This window comes from Prinia subflava, chromosome 1 (assembly GCF_021018805.1).
Source record: "Prinia subflava isolate CZ2003 ecotype Zambia chromosome 1, Cam_Psub_1.2, whole genome shotgun sequence".
In the NCBI taxonomy this organism is placed as follows: Eukaryota; Metazoa; Chordata; class Aves; order Passeriformes; family Cisticolidae; genus Prinia; species Prinia subflava.
In genome coordinates this window covers 153,267,095-153,292,980 of record NC_086247.1, presented here as the reverse complement: position 1 = coordinate 153,292,980, position 25,886 = coordinate 153,267,095, and the positions used below count along the sequence as shown (strand labels likewise).

At 54.2% G+C, this 25,886-nt stretch overlaps 1 protein-coding gene across 4 annotated transcripts in view; it reads right to left on the bottom strand.

Annotated features, from left to right (window-relative positions):
• SMARCC1 (SWI/SNF related, matrix associated, actin dependent regulator of chromatin subfamily c member 1) overlaps positions 1 to 25,886 on the bottom strand; it is a 70,603-nt gene that overhangs the window by 34,274 nt on the left and 10,443 nt on the right. For all 4 annotated transcript variants that reach the window (XM_063418089.1, XM_063418073.1, XM_063418097.1 and 1 more), the window contains exons 4-19: positions 22,533 to 22,614; positions 21,675 to 21,767; positions 20,333 to 20,402; positions 19,093 to 19,162; positions 17,799 to 17,874; positions 16,961 to 17,086; positions 16,474 to 16,592; positions 15,885 to 16,009; positions 15,146 to 15,205; positions 14,498 to 14,535; positions 12,752 to 12,873; positions 11,630 to 11,701; positions 7,148 to 7,261; positions 6,309 to 6,462; positions 4,252 to 4,365; positions 2,556 to 2,615 (exon numbers count right to left, since the gene is read on the bottom strand). In XM_063418089.1, coding sequence (XP_063274159.1) covers positions 2,556 to 2,615; positions 4,252 to 4,365; positions 6,309 to 6,462; positions 7,148 to 7,261; positions 11,630 to 11,701; positions 12,752 to 12,873; positions 14,498 to 14,535; positions 15,146 to 15,205; positions 15,885 to 16,009; positions 16,474 to 16,592; positions 16,961 to 17,086; positions 17,799 to 17,874; positions 19,093 to 19,162; positions 20,333 to 20,402; positions 21,675 to 21,767; positions 22,533 to 22,614 — 1,495 coding nt within the window. The remainder of the gene's footprint in view (positions 1 to 2,555; positions 2,616 to 4,251; positions 4,366 to 6,308; positions 6,463 to 7,147; positions 7,262 to 11,629; positions 11,702 to 12,751; positions 12,874 to 14,497; positions 14,536 to 15,145; positions 15,206 to 15,884; positions 16,010 to 16,473; positions 16,593 to 16,960; positions 17,087 to 17,798; positions 17,875 to 19,092; positions 19,163 to 20,332; positions 20,403 to 21,674; positions 21,768 to 22,532; positions 22,615 to 25,886) is intronic.

Genomic DNA, 25,886 nt, shown 5'->3' with positions numbered 1-25,886 from the left:
GGTGGGGAGAACACCCAGGAGCTGCTGAAGTCCTGTGAGCAGGAACAAGACTGGAGCAAACAGCACCCAGCTGAGCCAGGGGAGACTGAGGCTGGGTGTCAGAAAGGGTTTTACCCAGAGCGTGGCTGGGCACTGAACAGGCTCCCCAGGGAAGGGGGCACAGCACCAAGGCTGGCAGAGTTCCAGAAGCGTTTGGACAACACTCTCAGGCCCCTGGGGTGACTCTGGGGCTGTCCTGTGCAGAGCCAGGAGCTGGACCAAACAATCCTGAGGGGTCCCTTCCAACCCAGCATATTCTGTGGTCCCACTCTGCAGTCCCAGACCCCGGGCACAGCCGGAGGGGCTGTGAGAGCTCCTGGGAGAGCCCTGCCCTGGGAATGCCCCTGGGCCAGGCTGCACTGGGAATTCCCTGGATTCCACCAGGGAATCAGCATTCCCAAGGCTGCTGAGCCCTTCTCCTGCCCCTGGGTATTCCAAGGGCTCGAGTGGATGAGACTGCTCAGCTCAGCAGGTCACACTCAAGGGAGATATTTATTCTCTGCTCAGCCTTTATCTCCCTCTCCCTCATTTCAGCTCTGGGCTCAGTCCCTGTCTCCATTTCTAACCCCACTGGCACATGAGACCAGCTCTGCTTCTCAACCCCCAAATTTCTGCTTTCTGCTCCCTCTCCTTCCCCGTCTGTTGTTCTCCTGCCAGACAAACCCTCGCTCGCAATAAATGTCCTTCCTAAAAATAGCTGAGAATGCATTTAACTCTGCCTGAGCCGTGCAGACACGGAGGGGGTGTGCAGGGAGGCTGGTTTGGGGAGGAAAACTCTATTTCCTCCCCCAGATTATTCAGTCAACAGGCAGAAGGCCAATAATTATTTCAGATACGATTTATTATTTGGAACTTCACTGCCTATCTATTTGCCCAAAGCTACCCTGAGGATTTAATTGGACTGAGCTGGCTTGTTACAGCTGAATTGCTTATGCTTGAACTGATATACTCTTTACTGATTTATTCATAGAGCAAGTCCACGAAAAAGGAGGAACAAAAACATTACTAATTTAAACTCATTAAGTAGAATTGCAATCTCAAGATTTAGGGGGGTTTTGGTTTGTTTTAGACACAGGATATGTCACTGGATTATTTCACTGGGCTACAACGTGCAGCGTATGACCATAAGCTAAAAACATACAAACCAATCAATTTTAAATAACAGTACTAATAATATTAAATATTTAAAAATATTTAAATAAATAAAACAGGGAAGAAATCACTATATCAAGGCATTAGCCTTGTTTCTCCTTGCAAGAATGCTATGGGAAACATCTTAGCTGTTTATACCCTATAAGCAAAATGTTTCCATGTGCCAGTAGAAAAGTATTGGCCAAACAGTGAATATCAACCTAAAATAAATAGGAAAAAAGGGAGATTTTGGCTGTTTGATGACCACACTCCATATGTGTGAAGACTGAATCACAGCTGCTGATCTGGCACTGACACAGGTCCATCCTCCAGGCTTTTCCCCAGGAAATTAACTTTTCAATGGGTTTATTGACAATTGGGAAGACAAAAACGCTGAAGCAACCAGGCAATTGCAGTTTGCTCTCAGCTCTGCAAATAAAACCCAAAAAAACAACAGAGCCCCAAACTGGAATTCTCAGAACTCTGAATTACTTTCAAAGAAAGGAATCAGCCATGCAGGCACTACATCAGGAAAACGTTCCTGTGAAAGCAAAGCTGGGGAGAAGATCTTCCATTCGCAGGGAGTGGCAGCACTAAATTATTTCAGGCCACTGAGATTCTTCTGCTGAAGCAGAGAGAAACAACTGCCCTGAGGTGAGCCCAGACCCCCGTGCAGCCCCTCGGGAGGGTTCCAGCCCCACTGCAGCTCCAGCAGACCCAGCCATGCCCATGTGCTCCAGAGTGTCACTTGAGGCCACCTGGGGACACCAGCCTGCCTTGAAAGGGACCTCATGGAATCGTCCCAGGGAGGGTTTTTTTGTAGACTTCCAGAAAAAGCTCAAAGAACAGCCCAAGTGCAGCTACAGTGAAAACACGGAGGAGACAGATGGGATGAAGGAGCTACTGAAGAACTTCCCTTATCCATGGCCTCAATTGCTCCTCAACCACTTCAGCTTCCAAAATGAGCTGTTTCTCTGAGCTATGGCATGCCTTGGAAATCAAAATTTCCAAGTATTTATCTGAGTGCCACGTAAACCTTTTCCTGCATTGTTTACCACTATTTGAATTACTGACATTATTTCACACTGTCAGTGAGTCCTGCTGAATAGAAACACCTCCCTGCACTGCAAAACCTGTTCTTGACTTACGCAAAGTCCTTAAATGTTTTATTTCTGGCTTGCAGGTGCACGTTAGAACCAAACCTCAGCCACAGGCAGCCCCTCTCTCACAGAGAAGCTCCTGCCATCTCTTTTTGGTGGCAACAATCTTGTAGCCATGATGGCAGCTGTCCTCTAACTCCAAAAAACACACATGTGGATTTTTAAAGCCTGAACTACCCCTCCTGGTGTGGCTGCCTGCCCTTTGGCTTGGCCTCATGAACTCACCTCCAACAGCAGCAGTGTCTCCTGCTCTGTCCATTCTCTGCCAGCACTTGCACCTTTACTCTACAAAAGACAGGAGGGGAAAAACAAGGTGAAACACAGGACTTCTGAGGAGGAAAGGGGAAGAATCTGTGATTTGATCCACTCAAACCTCCCCTCCAGCTGGGCAGCCCCTGGTTCCCCATGCAGGGGTCCCTGTGCTGTGCTCCTCAGAGAAGGCACAGCTGGGGTTACACATCCCAACTTCCTGAGCTAAGGCAAAGGGATCCCAGTGATCTGTGCCTGCACACACACCACAGAGGGTTTTCCTGGATAATAAACCCCCTCTGAGTGCTGAAGGCAGAGTGGGCTGGTCCAAAATCAGTTAATTTCTCTCCACGTTCATCAGTAACTCAGTAGAGAAACAAGGACTCTTCACTGGGGGATGAGCTGGGTGAGAAGGCAGAGTAATTCCAGCAGGATCATCTGCACACCCAGCTGCCACCTGCTCCAAGGGCTGCTGCTCCCAAACCTACACCTCATGGGAAACTACTCAGATTGGATCAAAATTCCAAATTCCTGGTGAAACTTCCCCTCTTGTGACACCCTGACCCAGCACAAAAGCAGCTGGGACCTGCTGCTGAGGAACATCAGCACCATTGGAGGGCTCCGTGCTAGCCCGAAAGGAAGAGGCTATTTAGGATAAAAAATGTTATCTCCAGATGCATTTCAAACAGCTCATTAACCCACACAGAACATTAATCAATGTGAGTCACCCAACTGCTGCTCTCCACAGCCAAAAGCCCCAGCACACAGAAACCAAACAGGGAAATCTGCCAACAAACCTGCTCCAGTTCACAGCTCCTGTAAACAGAGCCAGGGCCCAGAACCAGCAACAGATTTATCAATTTGCAGAATATTTATACCTCCCTTAACAAGGGAAAAAGTCAGCCCATGAAATGTGAGATGGAACCAGCCTCATAAAAAATACCTCTAGAACAGGTTTGGGTTTTGGGGTTTTTAAAGGATGGTCTAAAGTGGTGAATAGTATTTAAATAGTTATATTTTAGGTTTAAAGAGTGACCTCTGAGGACAATGAGCCAATGATGTGGATTTAGCCTGGTGCCACCCACGAGGGCACTACCCAGCTCTGGAGATTCCCAATTCCCACTGGAGGCTGTGCTGAGGTACCGTGGCCTTCCCCAGCACCTCCAGGGACACACAGGGATCAGGGAAAGGCAGGAGGCTGTGGAATCAGCACACCACTGCAGTGATGCCTCCCAAGGTGAATTATCCTGAGTAACACTGCAATGGCAGCGCCCAAAGGTCCCCTGCAGTGGCCCCAGGGCACCCAAACCAGGGGAACTGGGGTCCCTGTTTGTCAGCCTGGAAAACAGGAGAGCACAGATCCTGCTGGAAGCTCTCTGTGAGCTGCATCCCTGCATGGTTTGCTGATGCTGAGCCATTCCAGCAGGAACACAAAGAGTTTGGCATCTGAGGGCTGACAGTGTGGACTGCTCTGGGAACTTGTCCATGGCTTTGTTCCCATAAAATCAGAATTCCAGCACAGCCTCCCACCGCAGTGTCCTGCACAGGAATGGGAGACATTCAAACCAGGAGTGCAGGAGCAACACAAGTCACCTCAGAGACACAAAGTGGGGGACACCTGAGGAACAACAAAGCTCACTGGGAGCTGGAGGGAGAATCCCAGGACACTTGCCTTGGCCAAAGTCTTTTTGGAGTAAATGTCTGTGCGAAGGCCAAAGTTCTGCAGGTCAGTTGGCTTCTCCTTGTTTTTCTCAGGAAAGCTCAGCATCTGCTGGGCAGCTGGAACCTGGGAACAAATGTTACAGGGGAAAGGAGAGAAGGGCAGCAATTGAAAGTTATCCAAGGTTTTCAGACCAACACTCAACAGAACATGACTGGAGAGAAAAGCTGAACATGAGACCAAGACATGAAAACAACTGTCTGAGCACTGTGTGCGTGGCTCTGCACGGAACTGCCACAGATGATGTGCCCAGCTGGGCAGGAGGGGGACATTCCCCAGCTGGGCAGGTGGGGGACACAGGGGACACTGCCCCAGCTGGGCAGGCAGGGGGACACAGGGGACACTGCCCCAGCTGGGCAGGGACGGGCAGGGGACACTGCCCCAGCTGGGCAGGGACAGGCAGGGGACACAGGGGACACTGCCCCAGCTGGGCAGGCAGGGGGACACTGGCCCAGCTGGGCAGGAGGGGGACACAGGGGACACTGCCCCAGCTGGGCAGGCAGGGGGACACTGCCCCAGCTGGGCAGGCAGGGGGACACAGGGAACACGGCCCCAGCTGGGCAGGTGGGGGACACAGGGGACACTGCCCCAGCTGGGCAGGGGCAGGCAGGGGACACAGGGGACACTGCCCCAGCTGGGCAGGGACGGGCAGGGGACACTGCCCCAGCTGGGCAGGGACAGGCAGGGGACACTGCCCCAGCTGGGCAGGGACGGGCAGGGGACACTGCCCCAGCTGGGCAGGAAGGGGACACGGCCCCAGCTGGGCAGGAAGGGGACACGGCCCCAGCTGGGCAGGAGGGGGATACAGGGGACACTGCCCCAGCTGGGCAGGTGGGGGACACAGGGGACACGGCCCCAGCTGGGCAGGCAGGGGGACACAGGGGACACGGCCCCAGCTGGGCAGGAAGGGGGACACAGGGGACACTGCCCCAGCTGGGCAGGAGGGGGATACAGGGGACACTGCCCCAGCTGGGCAGGTGGGGGACACAGGGGACACGGCCCCAGCTGGGCAGGCAGGGGGACACAGGGGACACGGCCCCAGCTGGGCAGGAAGGGGGACACAGGGGACACTGCCCCAGCTGGGCAGGTGGGGGACACAGGGGACACGGCCCCAGCTGGGCAGGCAGGGGGACACAGGGGACACTGCCCCAGCTGGGCAGGAGGGGGATACAGGGGACACTGCCCCAGCTGGGCAGGAGGGGGACACAGGGGACACTGCCCCAGCTGGGCAGGAGGGGGACACAGGGGACACTGCCCCAGCTGGGCAGGAGGGGGACATTGCCCCAGCTAGGCAGGAGGGGGACACAGGGGACACGGCCCCAGCTGGGCAGGCAGGGGGACACAGGGAACACGGCCCCAGCTGGGCAGGTGGGGGACACAGGGGACACTGCCCCAGCTGGGCAGGGGCAGGCAGGGGACACTGCCCCAGCTGGGCAGTTGCAGGCAGGGGACACTGCCCCAGCTGGGCAGGTGGGGGACACAGGGGACACTGCCCCAGCTGGGCAGGGGCAGGCAGGGGACACTGCCCCAGCTGGGCAGGTGGGGGACACAGGGGACACTGCCCCAGCTGGGCAGGCAGGGGGACACTGGCCCAGCTGGGCAGGAGGGGGACACAGGGGACACTGCCCCAGCTGGGCAGGCAGGGGGACACTGCCCCAGCTGGGCAGGCAGGGGGACACTGCCCCAGCTGGGCAGGCAGGGGGACACTGCCCCAGCTGGGCAGGCAGGGGGACACAGGGAACACGGCCCCAGCTGGGCAGGTGGGGGACACAGGGGACACTGCCCCAGCTGGGCAGGGGCAGGCAGGGGACACAGGGGACACTGGCCCAGCTGGGCAGGTGGGGGATACAGGGGACACTGCCCCAGCTGGGCAGGTGGGGGACACAGGGGACACTGCCCCAGCTGGGCAGGGGCAGGCAGGGGACACAGGGGACACTGCCCCAGCTGGGCAGGGGCAGGCAGGGGACACAGGGCCAGCTCCCCAGCTGGCACAAGCTGTGCTGGCTCACCTGCGGGGTGCGGATGTGCAGCGGCATCAGCCCCGAGGGGGTGTCGGCCAGCACGTTGAAGTGGGGGGTCGGGGGCGGCCCCATGGCCATGGGGCGGCTCTCGGGATCCACCTGGTAGTTGATGAGCCCCCACTGCTCCAGGAAGGCGTGCACCCTAAAAAGGGACAAATCCAACCTTTGCCACCAAAGCTTCACTTGTGCTGCGTTTGGGAGGTGACAAAGGACAAAGCTGATGTTTCTGGAACAAATCCAGACGCAGGAGCTCCCCCAGTCCTTCATCAATCCCAAACAGCAAAACAAATCCCAGAGCAGGAGCTGTGGGCACACCTGAGGGCACTGCAGTGGGAGGTATAAACCAAAGCCTGACTGTGTCCAAAACAAAGGCCCTGAGGGGCTGGAGTGTGTCCAGGGCAGGGAACAGAGCTGGGAAGGGGCTGGAGCCCCAGGAGGGGCTGAGGGAGCTGGGAAAGGGCTGAGCCTGGAGAAAAGGAGGCTCAGGGGGACCTTGTGGCTCTGCACAGCTCCTGACAGGAGGGGACAGCCGGGGGGGGTCGGGCTCTGCTCCCAGGAACAGGGACAGGAGGAGAGGGAACGGCCTCAGGCTGGGCCAGGGCAGGCTCAGGGTGGACAGCAGCAGGAATTTCCCCATGGGAAGGGTGCTCAGGCCTTGGAAGTGCCCAGGGAGGAGACCTAGGATGGCCTGGATGTGGCACTCAGTGCTGTGGGGGGGACAGGGCATGGGCTGGACTCAGGGATGCCCCCTTTGGCGGGCTTTTCCAGCCTCAGGTACTCCATGGTGTTGCTGCTGCCTGGAAGCCAAGGCCAGCCCCCGGTGTCACCTCATGACGGCGCAGACGTCCCCGGTGAGGTTCCTCCTGCAGGCCGTGCTGGTCAGGTACTCCTGCGGGTTCAGGCGGTACGTGTCGATCATGAAGTTCCTGTAGGCCAGGTATCTGCAAGAGAGCAGCCACCACCCCTGTGACACCCCTGTGACACTGCCCACTGCAGCCACCGCCCCTGTGACACCCCTGTGACACTGCCCACAGCAGCCACCGCCCCTGTGACACACCTGTGACACTGCCCACTGCAGCCACCGCCCCTGTGACACTGCCCACTGCAGCCACCGCCCCTGTGACACACCTGTGACACTGCCCACTGCAGCCACCGCCCCTGTGACACACCTGTGACACTGCCCACAGCAGCCACCGCCCCTGTGACACACCTGTGACACTGCCCACTGCAGCCACCTCACCTGTGACACACCTGGGACACTGCCCACTGCAGCCACCACCCCTGTGACACTGCCCACTGCAGCCACCTCACCTGTGACACACCTGTGACACTGCCCACTGCAGCCACCACCCCTGTGACACTGCCCACAGCAGCCACCGCCCCTGTGACACTGCCCACTGCAGCCACCGCCCCTGTGACACACCTGTGACACTGCCCACTGCAGCCACCGCCCCTGTGACACTGCCCACTGCAGCCACCTCACCTGTGACACACCTGTGACACTGCCCACTGCAGCCACCGCCCCTGTGACACACCTGTGACACTGCCCACAGCAGCCACCTCACCTGTGCCCTCACCTGGGACACTGCCCACTGCAGCCACCGCCCCTGTGACACACCTGTGACACTGCCCACTGCAGCCACCGCCCCTGTGACACTGCCCACAGCAGCCACCACCCCTGTGCCCTCACCTGTGACAGCAGCCACCACCCCTGTGCCCTGACACTGCCCACAGCAGCCACCGCCCCTGTGCCCTCACCTGTGACAGCAGCCACCACCCCTGTGCCCTCACCAGCCCACAGCAGGAGTTTGAACAGCCACCCCCAAACACCCTTAACTGAAGAGGAAATAGATCTCTTTCACTGCTGCCATCTCAGAACCAGCACCAAAACCGACAGGCAAGTGGGATTCCCACTCTTCCAGGCTCTTTCAGTCTGGATTTTTCCCCATGTTTGGATTAGCAGCACATGGAAACACGTTTAAATTGTAAATCAGTTATCTGTTGTAACTTGGTCGCTGACTAAATATTCCCACAACGGAATAGGAGCTGCAGGGTGAAAATAACGGGGTCTGGTCTTCACACGGGAACAGGATAAATAATCCTTGTGCAGCCCTGTGTGAAGGAAAAAAGCTGCACAGAAAAGGACAAGTGGATGGAACACTGCTGTGGCTGCATGTGGAGACTGTAATGGACAAAGGGATGAGGCAGGAAAGGCTGGAGAACAGCAACACGGGGAAGAAAAGATCTCTGAAAAGCAGAGGACGAGCCCAGAGCCAGCACAGCTGGAGCAGAAACAACCCCTGAGAGATTCCCCCACCTCAGTAAGTTTCTGGAAGACACTGATGCTTCCTAATATAAATTATCCCTAAGAAAATAACCTGCCACGAAATTATTGATAGCCTTGCTCTTGAGAGGAAACAAAGCCCATCTGCCAAAGACAGGCTGGCACCATCCAGGTGGATGGGGCTTGCAGCAACCTGGACTAGGGAAGGTGTCCCTGCCCATGGCAGGTGGAATGAGATGGGCTTTAAGGCCCTTTTGTACCCAAACTATTGCAGGATTTTATTAAGTGCGTATCCAAGGCAAAGCTGTGTGTAAAACAGTGGTTTTAAAGCAGATTTCTGCCTCTGGAAAATTCCAGGGGGAAATGTTTCACATGCAGCGTGTGAAGCAGCTGGGAACCAAAAATATAAATCATCCAGGCAAGGCCTGAGCAGGCAGATGCTGCAAGCACATGTCCCTGCCAAAATCCCACATCTTCCTCCTGACCAAATCATATGTGCAACTGGCTGGAAGAAAATTGCTGGAGTAGGTGTTTGGCTCCATGTGGGATGTTTGGGAGAAAAGAAACAAAAAGGAGCTTCTTCCACACAGGAATACTGAGGAACATTCCTGAATGCTCCCGGGGAGGAGGGGGAGAACCTGCCCAGGAACAGGTCCTGGCTGCAGAAATTAGTGTTTATTAGCAAAGGTCACATCATGAGGTGCAGAGAGAAGCCCAAGACAGAAACATCCCCAGGTTTCTTCTGAAGGGAGATGGTTTTGAGCCATGACACGACCCATCAGCTAAGCCCTGTCAGCAGTGAGAAGAGAAGTCAAGCAGGATTTAGCTCAATCCCTTTTCAGCCAGGGCCCATCCCCAGGCACTGCTGTCACAAGGATGAACCTGTGTGAGCTCCTCAAACTCGGTGCTTTGGCCTGAACATTCAGCTGGAGGCGACTCATCCCCATTCAGAGGGATGTTCCTCTTTTATTTCACAAGCAAACACAAAGCCAGGACCACGTGCTACTCCTACAATCCCGAAATAGCACCAGAAATAGCTCTCCAGGATGGGATGGAACTGGGAGGAGCCCCCAGGCTGCCTCTGTCCCAGGCAGGGAGCAGTGGCAGCCCAGGACGGGCAGCAGGATGCTGTGAGCCAGCTGGAGAAGGGCACTGGGCCTGCAGTGACCATCTCTGGGGTGGGAGATCCAGGACAGAAACATTCCTTCCACATCCCAGCTGTCTGCTCCTCTCCCTCTGAGAAACCCCCAAACTGCAACTTCCTGGGCAGCAAAACCGCTGGGACAGTCAGTGCTGGAGGGACTCTGGAACAAACCCACCTTGGAATGGCAGGGAGTGGAACAAGAGGATCTTGAGAGCCCCTGGTGCCCCCAGGCCGTGCTGGGGCTCTGGGATGAGGCTGTGGGCACTCTGCACTCACACCTGCAGAGGAGCTGTGAGGACACACCAGGACTGGAAATCCTTGGGGGTGCCAGGGACCTCAGGGGGAGGGAGCCCAGCTCCTACTCAAGCCATGACTCTTCACCAGGTCTCTTGGGGCTTTGTCCAGGAAGGCCTGAAAGACTCCAAGGAGGAGCAATCCCAACTTCCCAAGGCCTCATCCCAGTGCCTCATCTTGTTCAGAGCTCAACACTCCCCTTTTCTTGAGGCAGAACCTGCTGTTTCTGCCCTGCCACAGGCTGTGACAGCCTGGCTGCACCCCAGGGACCTCCTGGGGCAGGGGACAAACACCACGAGGGCCCCAGGGAAAAGGACAATCTCTAATTCCTGTTTCTTTATCAGACCTGAAGCATCACAGACCGACAGCCACACCCAAGGTGGGACATCCCAGCACAAGGACAATCCCAAGGACAATCCCTGCAGGAATGTTCCTCTCCAGGCTGGGAGGGCTGGGAATGTTCCCCTGGAGAGGAGAAGGCTCCAGGGAGAGCTCAGAGCCCCTGGCAGGGCCTGAAGGGGCTCCAGGAGAGCTGCAGAGGGACTGGGGACAAGGCATGGAGGGACAGGACACAGGGAATGGCTCCCACTGCCAGAGGGCAGGGCTGGGTGGGAGATTGGGAAGGGATTCCTGGCTGGGAGGGTGGGGAGGGCTGGGCTGGGATTCCCAGAGCAGCTGTGGCTGCCCCTGGATCCCTGGCAGTGCCCAAGGCCAGGCTGGAGCACCTGGGACAGTGGGAGGTGTCCCTGCCATGGCAGGGGTGGCACTGGGTGTTTTTTAAGGTCCCTTCCAGCCCAAACCATTCTGGGATTCCATGGAATGCTGTGTTTGAGAAATGAAAGGCCCAGATGACATCAGAACATTGAGGAGACACCTCCAACTCTTCCTTTAGCACTTGACTGAAAAACCACTGTGTGAAATCCCCAAAAGCTGCTTTGCAACCAGGCCAAGATTTGACACCAAGACAAGGTGGCCCCAAGCAGGCCAGTGCCACTTCCCAGATTGGCCAGCACACACTGGGGTCCAAATGCAGCATTTCTGGTGTGAAATCTCAGATTTTAGGATCAAAGGAACAAGCCTATTGTACAAAAGCCTTTGACCATCTTTATCTTTCCTTTATCCAAGGCCTTTCAAGATCACTCTGAATGACCAAACTCAAACCAGAAGATTGACTCCACAGCCTGAGACAGGATCTACAACACACAGAAATACAGAAATACAGTGTGGCACAAGGAGAGAGGGAGGAATAAGGAGGATTATTCCATTTCTACACTTTCATGACATTTTAACAGGACTTTGGAAGTTGATCACATCTTGTACCACACAGAGTTCAAGAATTTGTTCCAGCATTACTTGGGGGAAAGTAGTTTTATTTTACCTGGATAACCACTGGCAAATATCACTGTGATGTTTGAACTTTTAGTCTACCATGATGATGTCTAAACATTGTCAGAGGCTCTGTCCCTCTTCCAGGCCCTACAGGAAGCATCACTCTCACACACCCCCAGCTGTGTCCAGCATTTATGGAATGGGAAGCTCTTTTATCCTGCCCCACTGTCACTGCCCACATCCACAGGCTGCACTCACATTTCTGGAGTCTTGGACTTGTTTTTCCCATTGAAGAATTCGGGAAGCGCCCGACGTTCAATCACGTGGATGCTGCAACACAAACAGTTCAGGTGTCAGATCCTGAGTCCAGGGAGGATTCCAAGCTGCAATAAATATCCTCCCTCTACAGTCAGTGACTTCTCCTCAAAGTCAAGTTCTGAAGCAAAACACAAAGGCTTTTAGTAGTAGGGACAAACACAGAATGGTCACACAAGGACTAGAGAAGTAAAAGAGAGAAAGGAATTGAGGTGGGAATTAGAAGGAAATCAATGTAAGCAAAAACTGCTGAGGAGGCAGAGCAAAGATCTCTGCTGTTTGAAATTCTCTCCCTCATTCCCAGTCCCTGAGAATGGCCAGAAAGATTCCAGCACAAAACACGGGAACCACACTGAACAGGAGTCACATCCTTCAGCCCCAGGCTGATTTATCAGAACACAGCCCCAGGAGCAGCCTGCCCCTGCCCCAGCCCCAGCCCCGGCCCCAGCCCCGGCCCCAGCCCCAGCCCCAGCCCCAGCCCCAGCCCCAGCCCCAGGAGCAGCCTGCCCCAGGAGCAGCCTGCCCCAGCCCCTGCCCCAGCCCCAGCCCCAGCCCCGGCCCCAGCCCCAGCCCCGGCCCCAGCCCCAGCCCCGGCCCCGGCCCCGGCCCCGGCCCCAGCCCCAGCCCCGGCCCCAGCCCCAGCCCCAGCCCCAGCCCCAGCCCCAGCCCCAGCCCCTGCCCCAGGAGCAGCCTGCCCCAGGAGCAGCCTGCCCCAGCCCCTGCCCCAGCCCCAGCCCCAGCCCCAGCCCCAGCCCCAGCCCCAGCCCCAGCCCCAGCCCCAGCCCCAGCCCCAGCCCCAGGAGCAGCCCCAGGAGCAGCCCCAGGAGCAGCCCCAGGAGCAGCCTGCCCCAGGAGCAGCCTGCCCCAGCCCCAGCCCCAGCCCCAGCCCCAGCCCCAGCCCCAGCCCCAGCCCCAGCCCCAGCCCCTGCCCCAGCCCCTGCCCCGGCCCCTGCCCCGGCCCCGGCCCCTGCCCCGGCCCCGGCCCCTGCCCCGGCCCCGGCCCCGGCCCCGGCCCCGGCCCCAGCCCCAGCCCCAGCCCCAGCCCCAGCCGCAGCCCCCTCTCACCAGTTGTAGTCGAACCAGGAGGCGTAGCTGGGGATGATGATGTGGTTGGTCTGCTCGGTGACATTGTCCTCCCCCGGGTCAATGGAGCGGCTCTGGTCACCCTTGTTGGGGTCCTCGTCCTCCTGGGGCACAGGGGGGACACGGCAGGGTGAGGGGACACGGCAGGGACGGGGGGGGACACAGCAGGGTGAGGGGACACGGCAGGGACAGGGGGGGACACGGCAGGGTGAGGGGATATGGCTGAGGCACAGGGGGGACACGGCAGGGGGAGAGGGGGGGACACGGCAGGGGGAGAGGGGGGGACACGGCAGGGGAACGGGGGGGGACACGGCAGGGGAACGGGGGGGGACACGGCAGGGGAACGGGGGGGGACACGGCAGGGGAACGGGGGGGGACACGGCAGGGGAACGGGGGGGGACACGGCAGGGGAACGGGGGGGGACACGGCAGGGGGACAGGGGGGGACACGGCAGGGGAACAGGGGGGGACACGGCAGGGGAACAGGGGGGGACACGGCAGGGGGACAGGGGGGGACACGGCAGGGGGACAGGGGGGGACACGGCAGGGGGACAGGGGGGGACACGGCAGGGGGACAGGGGGGGACACGGCAGGGGGACAGGGGGGGACACGGCAGGGGGACGGGGGGGACACGGCAGGGGGACAGGGGGGGACACGGCAGGGGGACAGGGGGGGACACGGCAGGGGGAGAGGATATGGCTGAGGCACAGGGGGGACACGGCAGGGGGACAGGAGCTTCCCCAGCCCACACAGGTTCTGTGACACCCCACGGGGAGGGAGAGCTCTGGCCCCTCTCTGCTGCTCCATGGCCTCCTGTGAAGAGCTGCTGCTCTGCAGCTCAAGGGTTGCAGCAAGTGTCACCTCCTGACCCCGAATGATGATGGGGAGGGCTCAGAGGAGGCAGCCAAACAGGCCAGGACAGGAGAAGAACTGTCCAGAACACCTCAGGTGTTGTTTGAGCAATGTTAAAAATACCCAAGTGCCACAGCCAGGCCCTAAGGAGTCACTGGTATCAGTAATGGATCTTTATCTGGGACTGAGCTCCCCCAAAGATAACAAGGTATCGCTCTGAACACTTTCAGTGATCTGACAACTGCTAGAAATAGTGCCTGGCATGCTACAAATGCAATTCAATACAGAAACTACCCCTGCAGCTCTATTGAAATGATCAGGAAGCCAAAGCAGGGTTTAGATTTAGACCTAAAACCTAAAAAAAAAAGCAAAACCTCTGAAAAGCCTCTCAACTGAAAAATGCTTCTTGGAAATACTTGGTATCTGTCTCCTCATCCTTTTTAATACACTGGATTTAAAATCACCAAGTAATGCCACAGAATCTGGAGAGGTTTATAATAACAAACCCTCAATCCTGCAGTAACTGATTTATCTTACAGATCACTTGCAAATGAGTACAGGTGGAGTTGCTGAAGGTGGGATCAGGATCTTGACAGGACACAGGGAATGACTCTGCAGAAGAAGAGGGCAGCTGGGATGGGATACTGGGGAGGAATTCTTCCTGTGAGGGGCCAGGATGGAACCCCCAGAGCAGCTGTGGCTGCCCCTGGATCCCGGCAGTGCCCAAGGCCAGGCTGGAGCAGCCTGGGACAGTGGGAGGTGTCCCTGCCATGGCAGGGGTGGCACTGGGTGACCCTGAGGTCCCTCCCAACCCAAACCATCTGGGATTCCACAATCTCAGCTGTTACCAGACTCAGGAAGAAGCAGGTGCTGTTACCTTTCCTCCAGTCGCCACAGTCTCCTCATCCTGCTCATCTGAAAGGTAACAACATTGAGAATTACACCAATAAACTCATTTAAATGCTCACAAGCCTTTCCAGCAACACAACTGGAAAGAACAATTAATTGCCTTTGGAAGGGAAGGGAGGAGGGAAACAAAGTGGATCCCACATCACTGAAGCAATTGCACCTTTACCTACCCCAGACCAGGGAACAGGTAAGAATACAGACGAAGGATAATTAGAATTTCTCAACACTTCAGAATCCATAATTAATTCCTTCCTTTCCCTGTGTCCTAGGTGACTCTTGTATAATAAGATATGGGATATGAGTTTGTAACTCATGTCAAAGCTCAGGGAACCTGTGATTTACCCTGATTCCCAGTAAAATAAAATTCTGCTAGAAAAGAACCTGCATGCCACGTTAAAGAAATAAAAATAACAATGGCCTGTGAGGGAACTGCCTTGCAGTGAAAGGAAGAGTTGGTACACTGGAACTTGAGTATGTATGAAATATCAATTAATGCAGCAAAACAGCAGAACTAGAGATTGCTTTCTAAACGGAGAGATTTAGAACCATTTAAAATTCATTTTAAAATCTTGACTGGCAGCAGGACTGAGGGTGAGGCTTGGGGCAGGGGCCTTACCCAGGTCTGCCACGGTTCCTCCTTTGACGGGCGTGTTCTCGCTGTCCTTCTTTGGGTTCACTGCAGGAACAGGGGGTGAGAGAGCAGCACACAGAACCCTCCAGCCTCATTTCCCTGATTTCCCTGCTCTGCTGCACTCCAGGAGCTCACACGGAGCACAGGCTGTCCCACTCCCTGCATTCCCAGCTCCACACAGAGCAGGAGCTGCCCAGCACAGCCCTGCACCATAACCATAACCATAACACACAGCAGGGCTCTGGCAAACCCAAACCACAGCACTCCCAAAATAATCTGGTGCCAAGGATGCAGAAGGAATTCTTTTTCCCAGAATTATTGTTGCCCACATCAACTTCCCTGGAAAGAGCTAAAAGCACTTGAAATGTAGCACATTTTCCACTCATTTAACATCCTTCTTCTGGGGACTTGGCAGGGAAATATTCTGCTCCAGGAAACTCCATTTCCCCCAATATGAACAGGTGAAATGAAACATTTAAGGAGACTGTTGCAAATCTATTTTTAAAGTGTCTTTTATAAATGCAGTTCTGTATTTTAAAAGGCCAAAAGGAGGTGTCTCTGCTGCCCTTTTCAGCTGTTACATCCCTGACTAGATAAATTTATGGGCAGAGGTCACCTGCCCCATGGCCACGGAGTATTTCAAGGCATTGACAAAATATATACACAATTTTAATGCAGTTTCATTTTTAACATTCAAAGAGCCCAGAGTGTTCTCATATTTTACCATTTTTGGGAAGTACCACTTCTTCTATGTTGGGTACTGGGGTGGGATCCTCCATGTCCTTGGTGAGATCCTCCTGCTCATCCTCTTCCTTCTGTCCCCTCCTCTTCCCGTACAGAGCTGCTTGTCTGGAACACAGCAGACACAGGGGCTCTGCCAGATGTGCCAGGAGGGCCAAACCCTCCTGAAACCACTCTGGGGACAGAGGCAGAGCCAGCCCCACATCTCCTCACACACCCCAGATCAGGCTTTACACTTGGGAGGAGTAATTCAGATTATCAACTCTTGATAAAGTTCCAGTTCTGTCTTATTAGACCCCAACAGGTCCATAAACAAGACTGGTTTTTTAGCTCTTAAGTGCTCCTCTCCATACCCACACATAATACCCCATAATTAAGTTTTTATTTGAGTAAAATATTGGTAGAATAAGGAATTGCACAAACTGTTCAGGAAGAATCCCTCAAGCCTATCCAGAAATAATTACAGAACCCCAGGTCACAGAGCTCTCCCCATAGGCATTTCTTGAATTTCTTCTTTTCCTCATTTCTTTTCACCTCAAATTCCAGGCCTCTGGAAGCTTCCAGGCACTCACCCTTTCTTCCCTGTCTTTTTCCTGGACTCCACAGGAGTGGGGGGTGGAGAAGGGGAATGTTTCCTTTTCCTTGTACTGGCTGCAGCCTTCCTGTCCCTCCTCTCGGGGCTCCGCACGGGCTGGGAGGGGGCAGAGGTTTCAGTTATTCCCAAATTCTGTGACTGCAGAGCTGGAGCTGCATCCTTCCTTAACCCACCCTGGAAGAGGATGCCACAGCTTCTCTGGGCACCTGTGCCAGGGCCTGCCCACCCTCCCAGCCAGGAATCCCTTCCCAATCTCCCACCCAGCCCTGCCCTCTGGCAGTGGAAGCCATTCCCTGTGTCCTGTCCCTCCATCCCTTGTCCCCAGTCCCTCTGCAGCTCTCCTGGAGCCCCTTCAGGCCCTGCCAGGGGCTCTGAGCTCTCCCTGGAGCCCTCCCTTCCCCAGCTCTGCAGAGATAAAGGACATTCCTGTCCCTCCAGGTCCCCCTCAGCACAGGACCACTCACCTCTTCATTCTTCATGGAGATCCTCTGGCGAAAACTCACGGATTTCCTGTTCTCATCCACCTCATAATCCTCCTCATTCATCCACTCATTGAACACATCAGTGTCCAAAATCCACTTGGCATGAACCTGCAGAGCGGGAGAATCGAGAGGCTGACGCTTTGGGAAGCCAGAACTCCATGGGAGACCTCCCAGCATGAAGGACATCCCCTGACTCTCCCAGTCCCTCTCACTGGTTTCACACACACTCGTGGCAGTGTCACGAGGCAGGACCACAAAGGAAGAACAGGACCCAGTTGACAGAATTCAACCTCTGCTCTTCAACCATTTTCAGGCCTCCTGAAGTGTGAGGTCAATTCTGAGAGCTGGGACAGCAGCTCGGGGTTAGCAGGGTTCTTTGGATGTTTAAATTACCATCAAAACCTCCTAAATATACAGATCCCCTTGGCAGGTGTGCCACAAACACCAGAAAATGAGAGAGGGTTGGCCATTCCCTGGAGAGACAAAACCACCTGTCTGGATTTCAAATATCCACCCTCATACAGTTTGGTTTACACAGCTCAAAAACCTTCTGGTGCTTTAGAGTCATTGATATAATTCATTACTGATTTATTATTACTCCACACAATTCTCTCTGACTATTCCTGATAAGGTTTATACTCCAGAATCTTGCGTTCCAGTGAGTTCCAGGTGTTTGAACAGAGCCCAAGGTGCTTTCAGCCTGGGCTGCTGTGACTCTGCAGCCCAGGGGCACACACAGAACACAGCCAGGGGTAAGAGTGGGTGCAGGAGCACCCAGAGCAGTGCCAAGTGCCCAGCACAGGGGCTGTGCCAGCCTTACCTTCCAGGGCTTCTCGGGGATGGGGGGATCCTCAATGTCCGCCTCGATTTCGCTGGCGTGGACCCAGGTGTCGTAGCTGGGGAGGGCCAGGAGAGGGGTCAGGCCCCAGCAGCACCAGCAGGGCTGTGCCAGCAGCTCAGAGCCACTGCTGGCACTGCAGGCTTCCCACTGCACATTCCCAGGAAACAATCCTGCTTTGTGCCACTGGAGCTGGGCACAGAGCACAGGGAGGGCCCCGGGGCATCTCATGCACACTCCATTTACAAACCCCCTCAGTGACCCACCCCAGCTTCAAGTGCAAATCTGGAGAGGTTCAGGGGGAAAGGCAGCTCTGAGTCACCCAAGCAAACCCTGCCATTCAGTTAATTCACTTCTTTCTGCTCTGTGACTTCAAAGCAAGAGCTGCTGGATTCCTGGAATGGAGGAAGCTGCACCCTGTCCTGGACACCGTGCATTATTTATATCCACTCTTCCACATTATTCCCTCAAAAGTCTATTTACTAACAAACTGCACTGAGCAACAGCAAAAGCCAAAGTACTTTGTGACCAACACCGGGTGCTGAGGAGCAAGGAGAAGTCAGGTGCAAGGAAAGATGTACACACAGCATTCCTGGCTTTATAATGGCTTAAAAACACCAATACAAACTTGACTACTGGTATAAATAGAAAAATATTTAAAGGCTCTTCATCTGTATAGATAAAAAAACTTCAGTGTGATTACTGTTTGCTCTCCTCCACTGAAAGCCCCATATGAGATAGGGTCCCTAGGAATTCTGAGTGTGAGCAGATTTTAGTGGCCTGAAAAAGTTAATTAATAGAAATCAATACTGGGTTATCAATGTTGTGATTGATCTTCCATAGCCTGGGCTCAGAAAGCAGTTATTGCAAATTCACTGAGGATCCTAACAGCACAAACATTGAATTTTAACATGCTCCAACAGCATGGGGCAGGTTTCTCAAAGGGGTGCCTCAACTCACATCTGACTGAGGACAACCCTTGGAGTGAAATCTCTTTGTCAGAGTTCAGCCAGGTGACTGGAAGTTCTCCCTTTAAAGTTTAAGGAAAGGCTCATTCCAATTTTAAAATCTGGTTCAATTTCCCACCAGTTCCTTGTGGCTCTGCAGAAGAACTCCTTTCCCAGCCTCACCCACCTGCCAGTGCCACAAATGGATGTGGATATTGCAGTTTTAAATCAATGGTTCATTCTTTTCAAGCTTTGCACATTGGGATCAAGCCTTTTCCATCAACAAACACTTAAAACTTAGGGTTTGCTTTTCCCCCAGCTTTCCTTACCTGTCTGGAAAAAAGCCCCAATGTACCAGCACCTGCTTGTCCTTTTTCATCACAGGTCTCAACCACTCATCTGCAAAGGAACAAGGTCCAGGTCGGATGTGGAGGGAAAAGCACAATAATTCACTTTTCCCAGCAAGTCAGGGAGGTTACTGCAAACCCCTCTGCTGCAGGTGTGCTCAGGGCCTGAGCTGGGAGGGGACCTCAAAGCTCATCCCAATCCCCCTCCTGCCATGGCAGGGACACCTCCCACTGTCCCAGGCTGGCCCAAGCCCCAGTGTCCAACCTGGCACTGCCAGGGATCCAAGGGCAGCCACAGCTGCTCTGTGCCCCCTGTGCCAGGGCCTGCCCACCCTCCCACCAGGAATCCCTTCCCAAGGTCCCACCCATCCCTGCAGCTCTCAAGTACCAAGCCCTGCACCCCAAATCCTGGAGAACAGCGCCCAGAGAAGCATTGCAGGAGGAATCCCGAGGATGGAACCTGTATCTCCAATCCCTGCTGGAATTCCGGGCTGTTCCCCAGTGTACCCTGGGGCTCAGAGCTCTGTCCCAGCCTGCTGACACCTGACACCGACACGGGCTGAGCCCCGCCACGGTGCTGCAGAGGGCAGAGCACAAACCCCTCCTGATCCTGCAAACGGCAGGGAGCACTTCCATCTAGTGGCCAGCACAGGCCAGGGATGTGGGAAATTCAGGCATTCACTGATGTCTGTGCAACCTGGGCTTGAGGACACTGATCCACCAGGTCATGAAATGTATGTAAGAAATAAAAAGGAAGAAATTTTTTTGCTATTTGGTGACAGAGGCAGCTGTGGAATTGCTTTTTTTGGACCTTGCATCTCATGCAGGCAGAGTGAACTTTAACACTGCCAAGCCTCACTGAGGAGCTGTCCTCACCACCCACACACCAGGACAGGACCAGCACTCCTGGACAGCCAGGAACTCAGAATTACTGAGGCTGGAAAAGCCCTCCAAGATCACAGAGTGCAGCCACGCCCCAGCACTGCCCCATGTTCCCAAACCCACACCCAAAGAGCTCTGAAATCCCTCCAGGACTGGGACTCCACCCCTGCCCTGGGGTGAATTCTCCCAATACCCAGCCTAAAGCTCCCCATGCCCATTATCCATAATGCAGCAAGGGTTCCTCAGAAGAGGCTGGAACAGCTCTGCTGGGCTCTTCCATAACTTCTCCTGGCATTAATTACAAGGCTATTCCCACTTCAACACCGTCACAGAAGGTTACCATCATCCATTGAGGTAGGACTTGGATACACATGGTGGGTGGCCTTGGATTTCTCTTCAGTGACTGTTCCCTGTGGGAAACACAGCAGAAGAGGAGAAACTGCATGAGAAACCCTCAACACATCACCCCAAAACCCAGCTGGTGTTCCACAATTACATCCCATAAAGGTATAAGAGATTTATTGCTGCAAATCCCATCCTTGGGCAGCAGCAGCTGAATTAGAACAGCAGTGTGGGAGGGGGATGTGGAGATACTCTGGGATCAGGGCCTGAAGGGCAAGAATTCCCACCCCAGGAGTTCCCACAACTCAGAAAAGGGACAGAGGCAGCTCTGAGCCACAGCAAAGGAGGGAGGGAGCTGGAAAATAACAGAAGCTGGAGCAGGGAGGATTTGGGATACCAGACACAGGCACTGGGCTGGCGTAGTGGGGAGGTGACAGCAAGGGGTTAAAAAATGAAAATAACCAAGATAGTGAGGAAGCAAAATTAGTGACAAGATAAGAATTCAGAGGCAGAACAAAGGAAAGCCCAAAAAGCAGAATTAGGGACAATTTCTGTTTTCTTCTCTTCACATCCCTGTAGAGACAAAGCTGCTTTAAAAATCCCTTAAATCACTCATGGATACAGCGTGGAGCTCACTACAGACTTCCTTTATGAAAGGAAAATTGACTCATTCACTCTAATTTAAGCAATAATACCCATCCTGAATCAGCCAAATAATTAAGAGCAACTTGTGAAAATCTGCCCGACTGAGGCTGAGACAATGGTTCATAATCACAACACAGGAAATAGATTAAATCTGGAAAAGAAACTCTGGCTACAGCTGTGAATTGTCCTGACACAAAAGCCACTAGAGGTCACATTCCAGGGTATTTCTCTCCTGACAAGTGAGAAGATTGTTGATGTTTTTAGGAGATGAAGCCATTAATCTTGCTGGAGTCCTTTTAGCACCTGGAATTACGAGGTGTTGGTTCTCTGAGGCTGCCTGGGCTCTGCTCAGCAGTGAAAGAAAGCAAAAAACAACGACCACTTCAAGAGTGCAGCTTCCTTCTGCTGTCCCACACATGTGGAACAGCTGCCTCACCCCCTGCTCCAGTCTCAGGCTTGGACAAAGCTGTAGTGAGCAATAAATCAGCCAGGCCTGCCCCAGCTCACCCAGAGCCATCTGCCAGCAGGTCCAGGAGTGCTTTCAGAGCACAGCCAGGATTCAGCCCCCGTGGGAGGATAAAAGCCCAGGTGAGCTGCTGCTGCTGCCCCGTGTCCTGTGACACCCCCAGGGGTAAGGCAGGGCTTTCCCTCAGGGCTGGGCAGCCCTGGGTACGGCTGTGCTGTGCCACACTCACCTGGTGACGCTTGACAATGTCCTTCAGCTTGTTGGCCAGCTTCAGCTCCATGTCAGGAATGAGGTAGATGGTTGGTCTGCTCAGACAGTTGTTCTGCAAGGGAACAGCAAGTTGCACAAGGAATTAGGAGGTGATCTGTGGCCAAAATCAAAATATCCCTATCAAAATCCCCAGTGCTGGAACTCCAGAGCAGGGGGTGACACAGGTCAGTGATCCCAGCTCCAGGAGCCCTGGGACAGGGACATTCCCTTCCCTGGGACAGGGACACAGGAAAGCCCTGCCCAGGACTTTTCCATCATACATTGAAACCACTGTACATAGGCAGGGTCTTTTTTAATAAGAATAGGGTTGCTTTTTGCTGTTCTTCCTGTTTCCATTCCTAACAGACACCTGAAGGTTATGTTCTGGCTGCATTATACACTAAACTTGGCTTCACAGCTTGCAAAAAAGTCATACATTATTCCCATGCAGCACCTAAAGAACTGAACTTCGAATTACACTCCACAGAGCTGCTTAATGGATACAGACAATAAATAACTTGTTTGATAACGGGAGACTAAAACGTACCCTAACCTGAAAAAGGCCAGTTTAGGTCAAACTGAAAGTCAGCCCTGGAATGGGACAGGGCCAGCTACTCAGTCCCACGGCTGCCACTTCCACAGGGACATGGGGACACTTGGGATGTTCCCTCTTCCCTTACAACAGGTTTTCCTCACCCTCTGCATATCCACAGAGGGACCATGGAAACAGGTGAAAAAAAGGTGAAATTGGGACTGAACTGGGTGGGAAGGGAGGGGAGGGTCCCACATTCCCACAGAAGGCCAGGATGAAGTGCCCTGGCAGGGGGGCTGTCCTTGCCTGCACCAGTGTTTTCTCGATGTTCATGAACATCTCCACGTTGCGATCCATCCGGGAGGGATTCTGCAGGTCAAACCTCCTCCTGGAGAAGGAAACGATGGACAAACATGAACTGCCCATGCCCACTGCCAGCATCCAGAACCTTCCCCTCCACACAAACTCTGCATGGTGGCAGCAGTGCAGGACACTTCCAGCACAGCCACAGCTATTCCTGCTGCCCTTGGCACCCTCACGAGCAGGAAAACCTCAGTGAGCCAAATCAGTGAATGCAGCTGGTTTGTGAGACGTTCAGGGAGAAAAAGGAAGGGTGGCAGTGCCCACCCAACCCTGCAGCAGGGTCGTGAGTGCCACCACAGTCACAGGGGTCACTACACACACAGCCACCGTGGATCTAACAGCCAGGGGAGAAAATTCATCAGTGAGCTCTCACGGTGCTCTGCTTCTAGCTGCACCATCCAGCAGCCCTGGGAATCCACAGGCCCAGCAATTCCTGTGCCTGGTGTGAGAACAAACCACCCCCAGGACACAGGCACCTAATAATCCATGGCAGCATTTTATCCCTGCCTTTCCTGGAGCCTGGTGCTTGGATTTTGTTGTTTCACAGACAAATCATCACAATTATTGCAATGCCCATGGAGATCTGTCCATCAGAAATGGGGGGAGGACACAAACCCTGAGAAATCCTCCTGGGAAGCAGCACGAGAGCCCCCAGACTCCTTCTGCTGAACCCCCCTGACCCCTGAGCACGTCTGGAACTCCCAGAGGGGCCAACCCAAAGGAGGGATTTGAGTGGTGACCCCAGAGCCTGAGGAGGAACCAGCCCAGCCCCTGACCACATCCAGTCCCTGCACAGGGACTGCCTGGATGGGGCTGAGCCCTCAGGATGCAGCCTCTCCCAAAACCCCAGGAGGTGCTGAACCCTCAGGCTGTCTCAGATGCAGAACAGGACTCGGGGCAGACCTCCAGGTTTGGGAACATGCTGCTGCTGGGGTCTGGGAAGGCTCCTTGGGCTGTCAGGTGTGGCAGGGTGTGAAACCCAAAGCCCTGCACACCCAGTGCAGTGGGAGAGCCAGGGACATCCTCCCCACGAGGGACTGCCGGGCTCAAACCACTCATTCCACAGCCAGGGACAGCTCCCCATGAACACACCCGTGTCCAGCAACACCTCCCTTTCTCCAGTCCATAAATGTTCAGAGAAGGCGAAGGAAAGCAAAGCTCAGCCCCAAGACTTTCAGCCCCCAGTCCATAAATGTCCAGAGAAGGCAAAGGAAAGCAAAGCTCAGCCCCAAGACTTTCAGCCCCCAGTCCATAAATGTCCAGAGAAGGCAAAGGAAAGCAAAGCTCAGCCCCAAGACTTTCAGCCCCCAGCCCTGTGAGCACAGCAAGAGGTGACCCCACTAAATCAAACGTGAACCGAGGTGGGAGCACCACGTTCTCCAGGGGTTCTCAGGAGGGAGGGGCCCAGGCAGGTGGCTCTGTGGGGACACTCTGAGGTGCTGGGCAGCTCTGTCAACATCCTCTGTCGGGGGGACGTTCTGTCCTAAAGCATGATAGGACTGCCCTTCACACTGAGGACACGGCAAACATATTAAACCTGGCACATTTATGGGAATCAGCCTTTTAAAGAGGAATTTATGGCCTTGCTGTGTGCTTTGGAAGGTTCACCCTGACTTGCAGAAGCAGGGCCGGACCTCAAGGCTGGCAGGTCACTGTTAATAAAGTATTTTACACCTATAATACAGAGGATTTTTGAGTCCTACTCGAGCCCCTTCTCCAGTATTCAGCCACGGTTTGTATCCAAACACCCAGAATGGCTCTGTGGGACACAAATGAACACCTACACACCTCCTGGTAGCTGTGAGACAAAGGCACTCAGGGCACGACCACAATTGTGACACTTTTTGCTCAAAAGCTGCACTGTGCATCCCTGGAATGCTGCATGCCCCCAGCTCCCTGCCTGCTTCAGACACCCAGAGAAGGACATGGACACATGAACAACAGCACTGCTGTGGCTGCCCCTTTGGATAAAACAGCACTAACTCCTCCTGTCCTCAGCTGAGAGGCTCCCTGTGCCAGGCTGGGACAGCTATGTCCAGCTCTCACATACCTATTGTGGCGAGGAAAGGGACTTCTCCTATAAGACAGATCAGTCACAAACAGGTTAAGCAGGAGCGACAATGCAGAGCATTCACAAATCAAATCAATCACAGGGCAGGCAAACAGCACGGATTATTGGGAGTCAGTGAGGGACACATTCCAGGCTCTAGGGCTGATCCTCAGAGTTAAGGTGCAGGATTACTGCCCGCTACAGCCCCCATGCACAGACACCAGGCACTACCCACGCTAATCCTGAGGCAGCAGCAAGGAGGGACAGGGGAGGAGGCAGCTCCACAGCTCGGCTGGGCTGGGCAGCAAACCAGGTTTGCTTGGTAAAAATGTGGGGTATTGAAATATTCACACGTTCCTGAAGTTGGAATCATTTAATTCCTGTATCTTAAGGCAAACAGGTAGCAAGACACTGCTGATAAACCACACTGCAAAGAGGTGCCTGTCCCAAGACTGGAATAGGAAAACCCCTGAGAGTGGTTTATTCCTGGTATGTCCACCTCAGACAGAGCAGATGTGAATACAAATAATTCCTAAAAACAACCAACCATTCTTAAACAACTTAGTTTTGCCTTTTAAATGGCTCTTGTGTGTAAAAACAACCCAGTCAATGCCAGGAATGCTGCTACAGATTGCAAACACCACATCCAAACTATTTAAATTTTGTGGACGGAAGCAATCTGCTTTATTTTATTGATTGTTTACATTTATTGACTTTCCATCCTCATTTTTTGGCCAATGTTCTCAAAACCAGTAATTTCAAGGCCAGGGTGGACACTGGGGCTTGGGGCAGCCTGGGACAGTGGGAGGTGTCCCTGCCATGGCAGGGGTGGCACTGGGTGGGCTTTAGGAGCCCTTCCAGCTCAAACCATTCCAGGATTTTATGATCCTACGCTGCTGTTCCCTTGGGAGAGGGTTATAACTTACAAACACCCAGGTTAAACCACTCCTGGGATGTCACAGGAAATTCTTCATCCCAGTATCAACAGCTCCAGGGGCAGAGTTTGGAAGTGCTAACACTCCCCACTTTTGGAGCAATGGAAATCTGAGCATTTATTAAAATCTGCAGTGCTTCATGCTTTCCCAATTATAACTAAACCAAATCATCAATACAGCTACAAAGATTTTCATCTCACAGATGTGAGACTCCAATTCTGGTTCATTTTCTCAGTCAGACAGCAAGGAAACAAAAAAAGAGCCTCAAACTTGTAATTAACTGCAACTACAGGCCCCAAACCTCAAACTTGG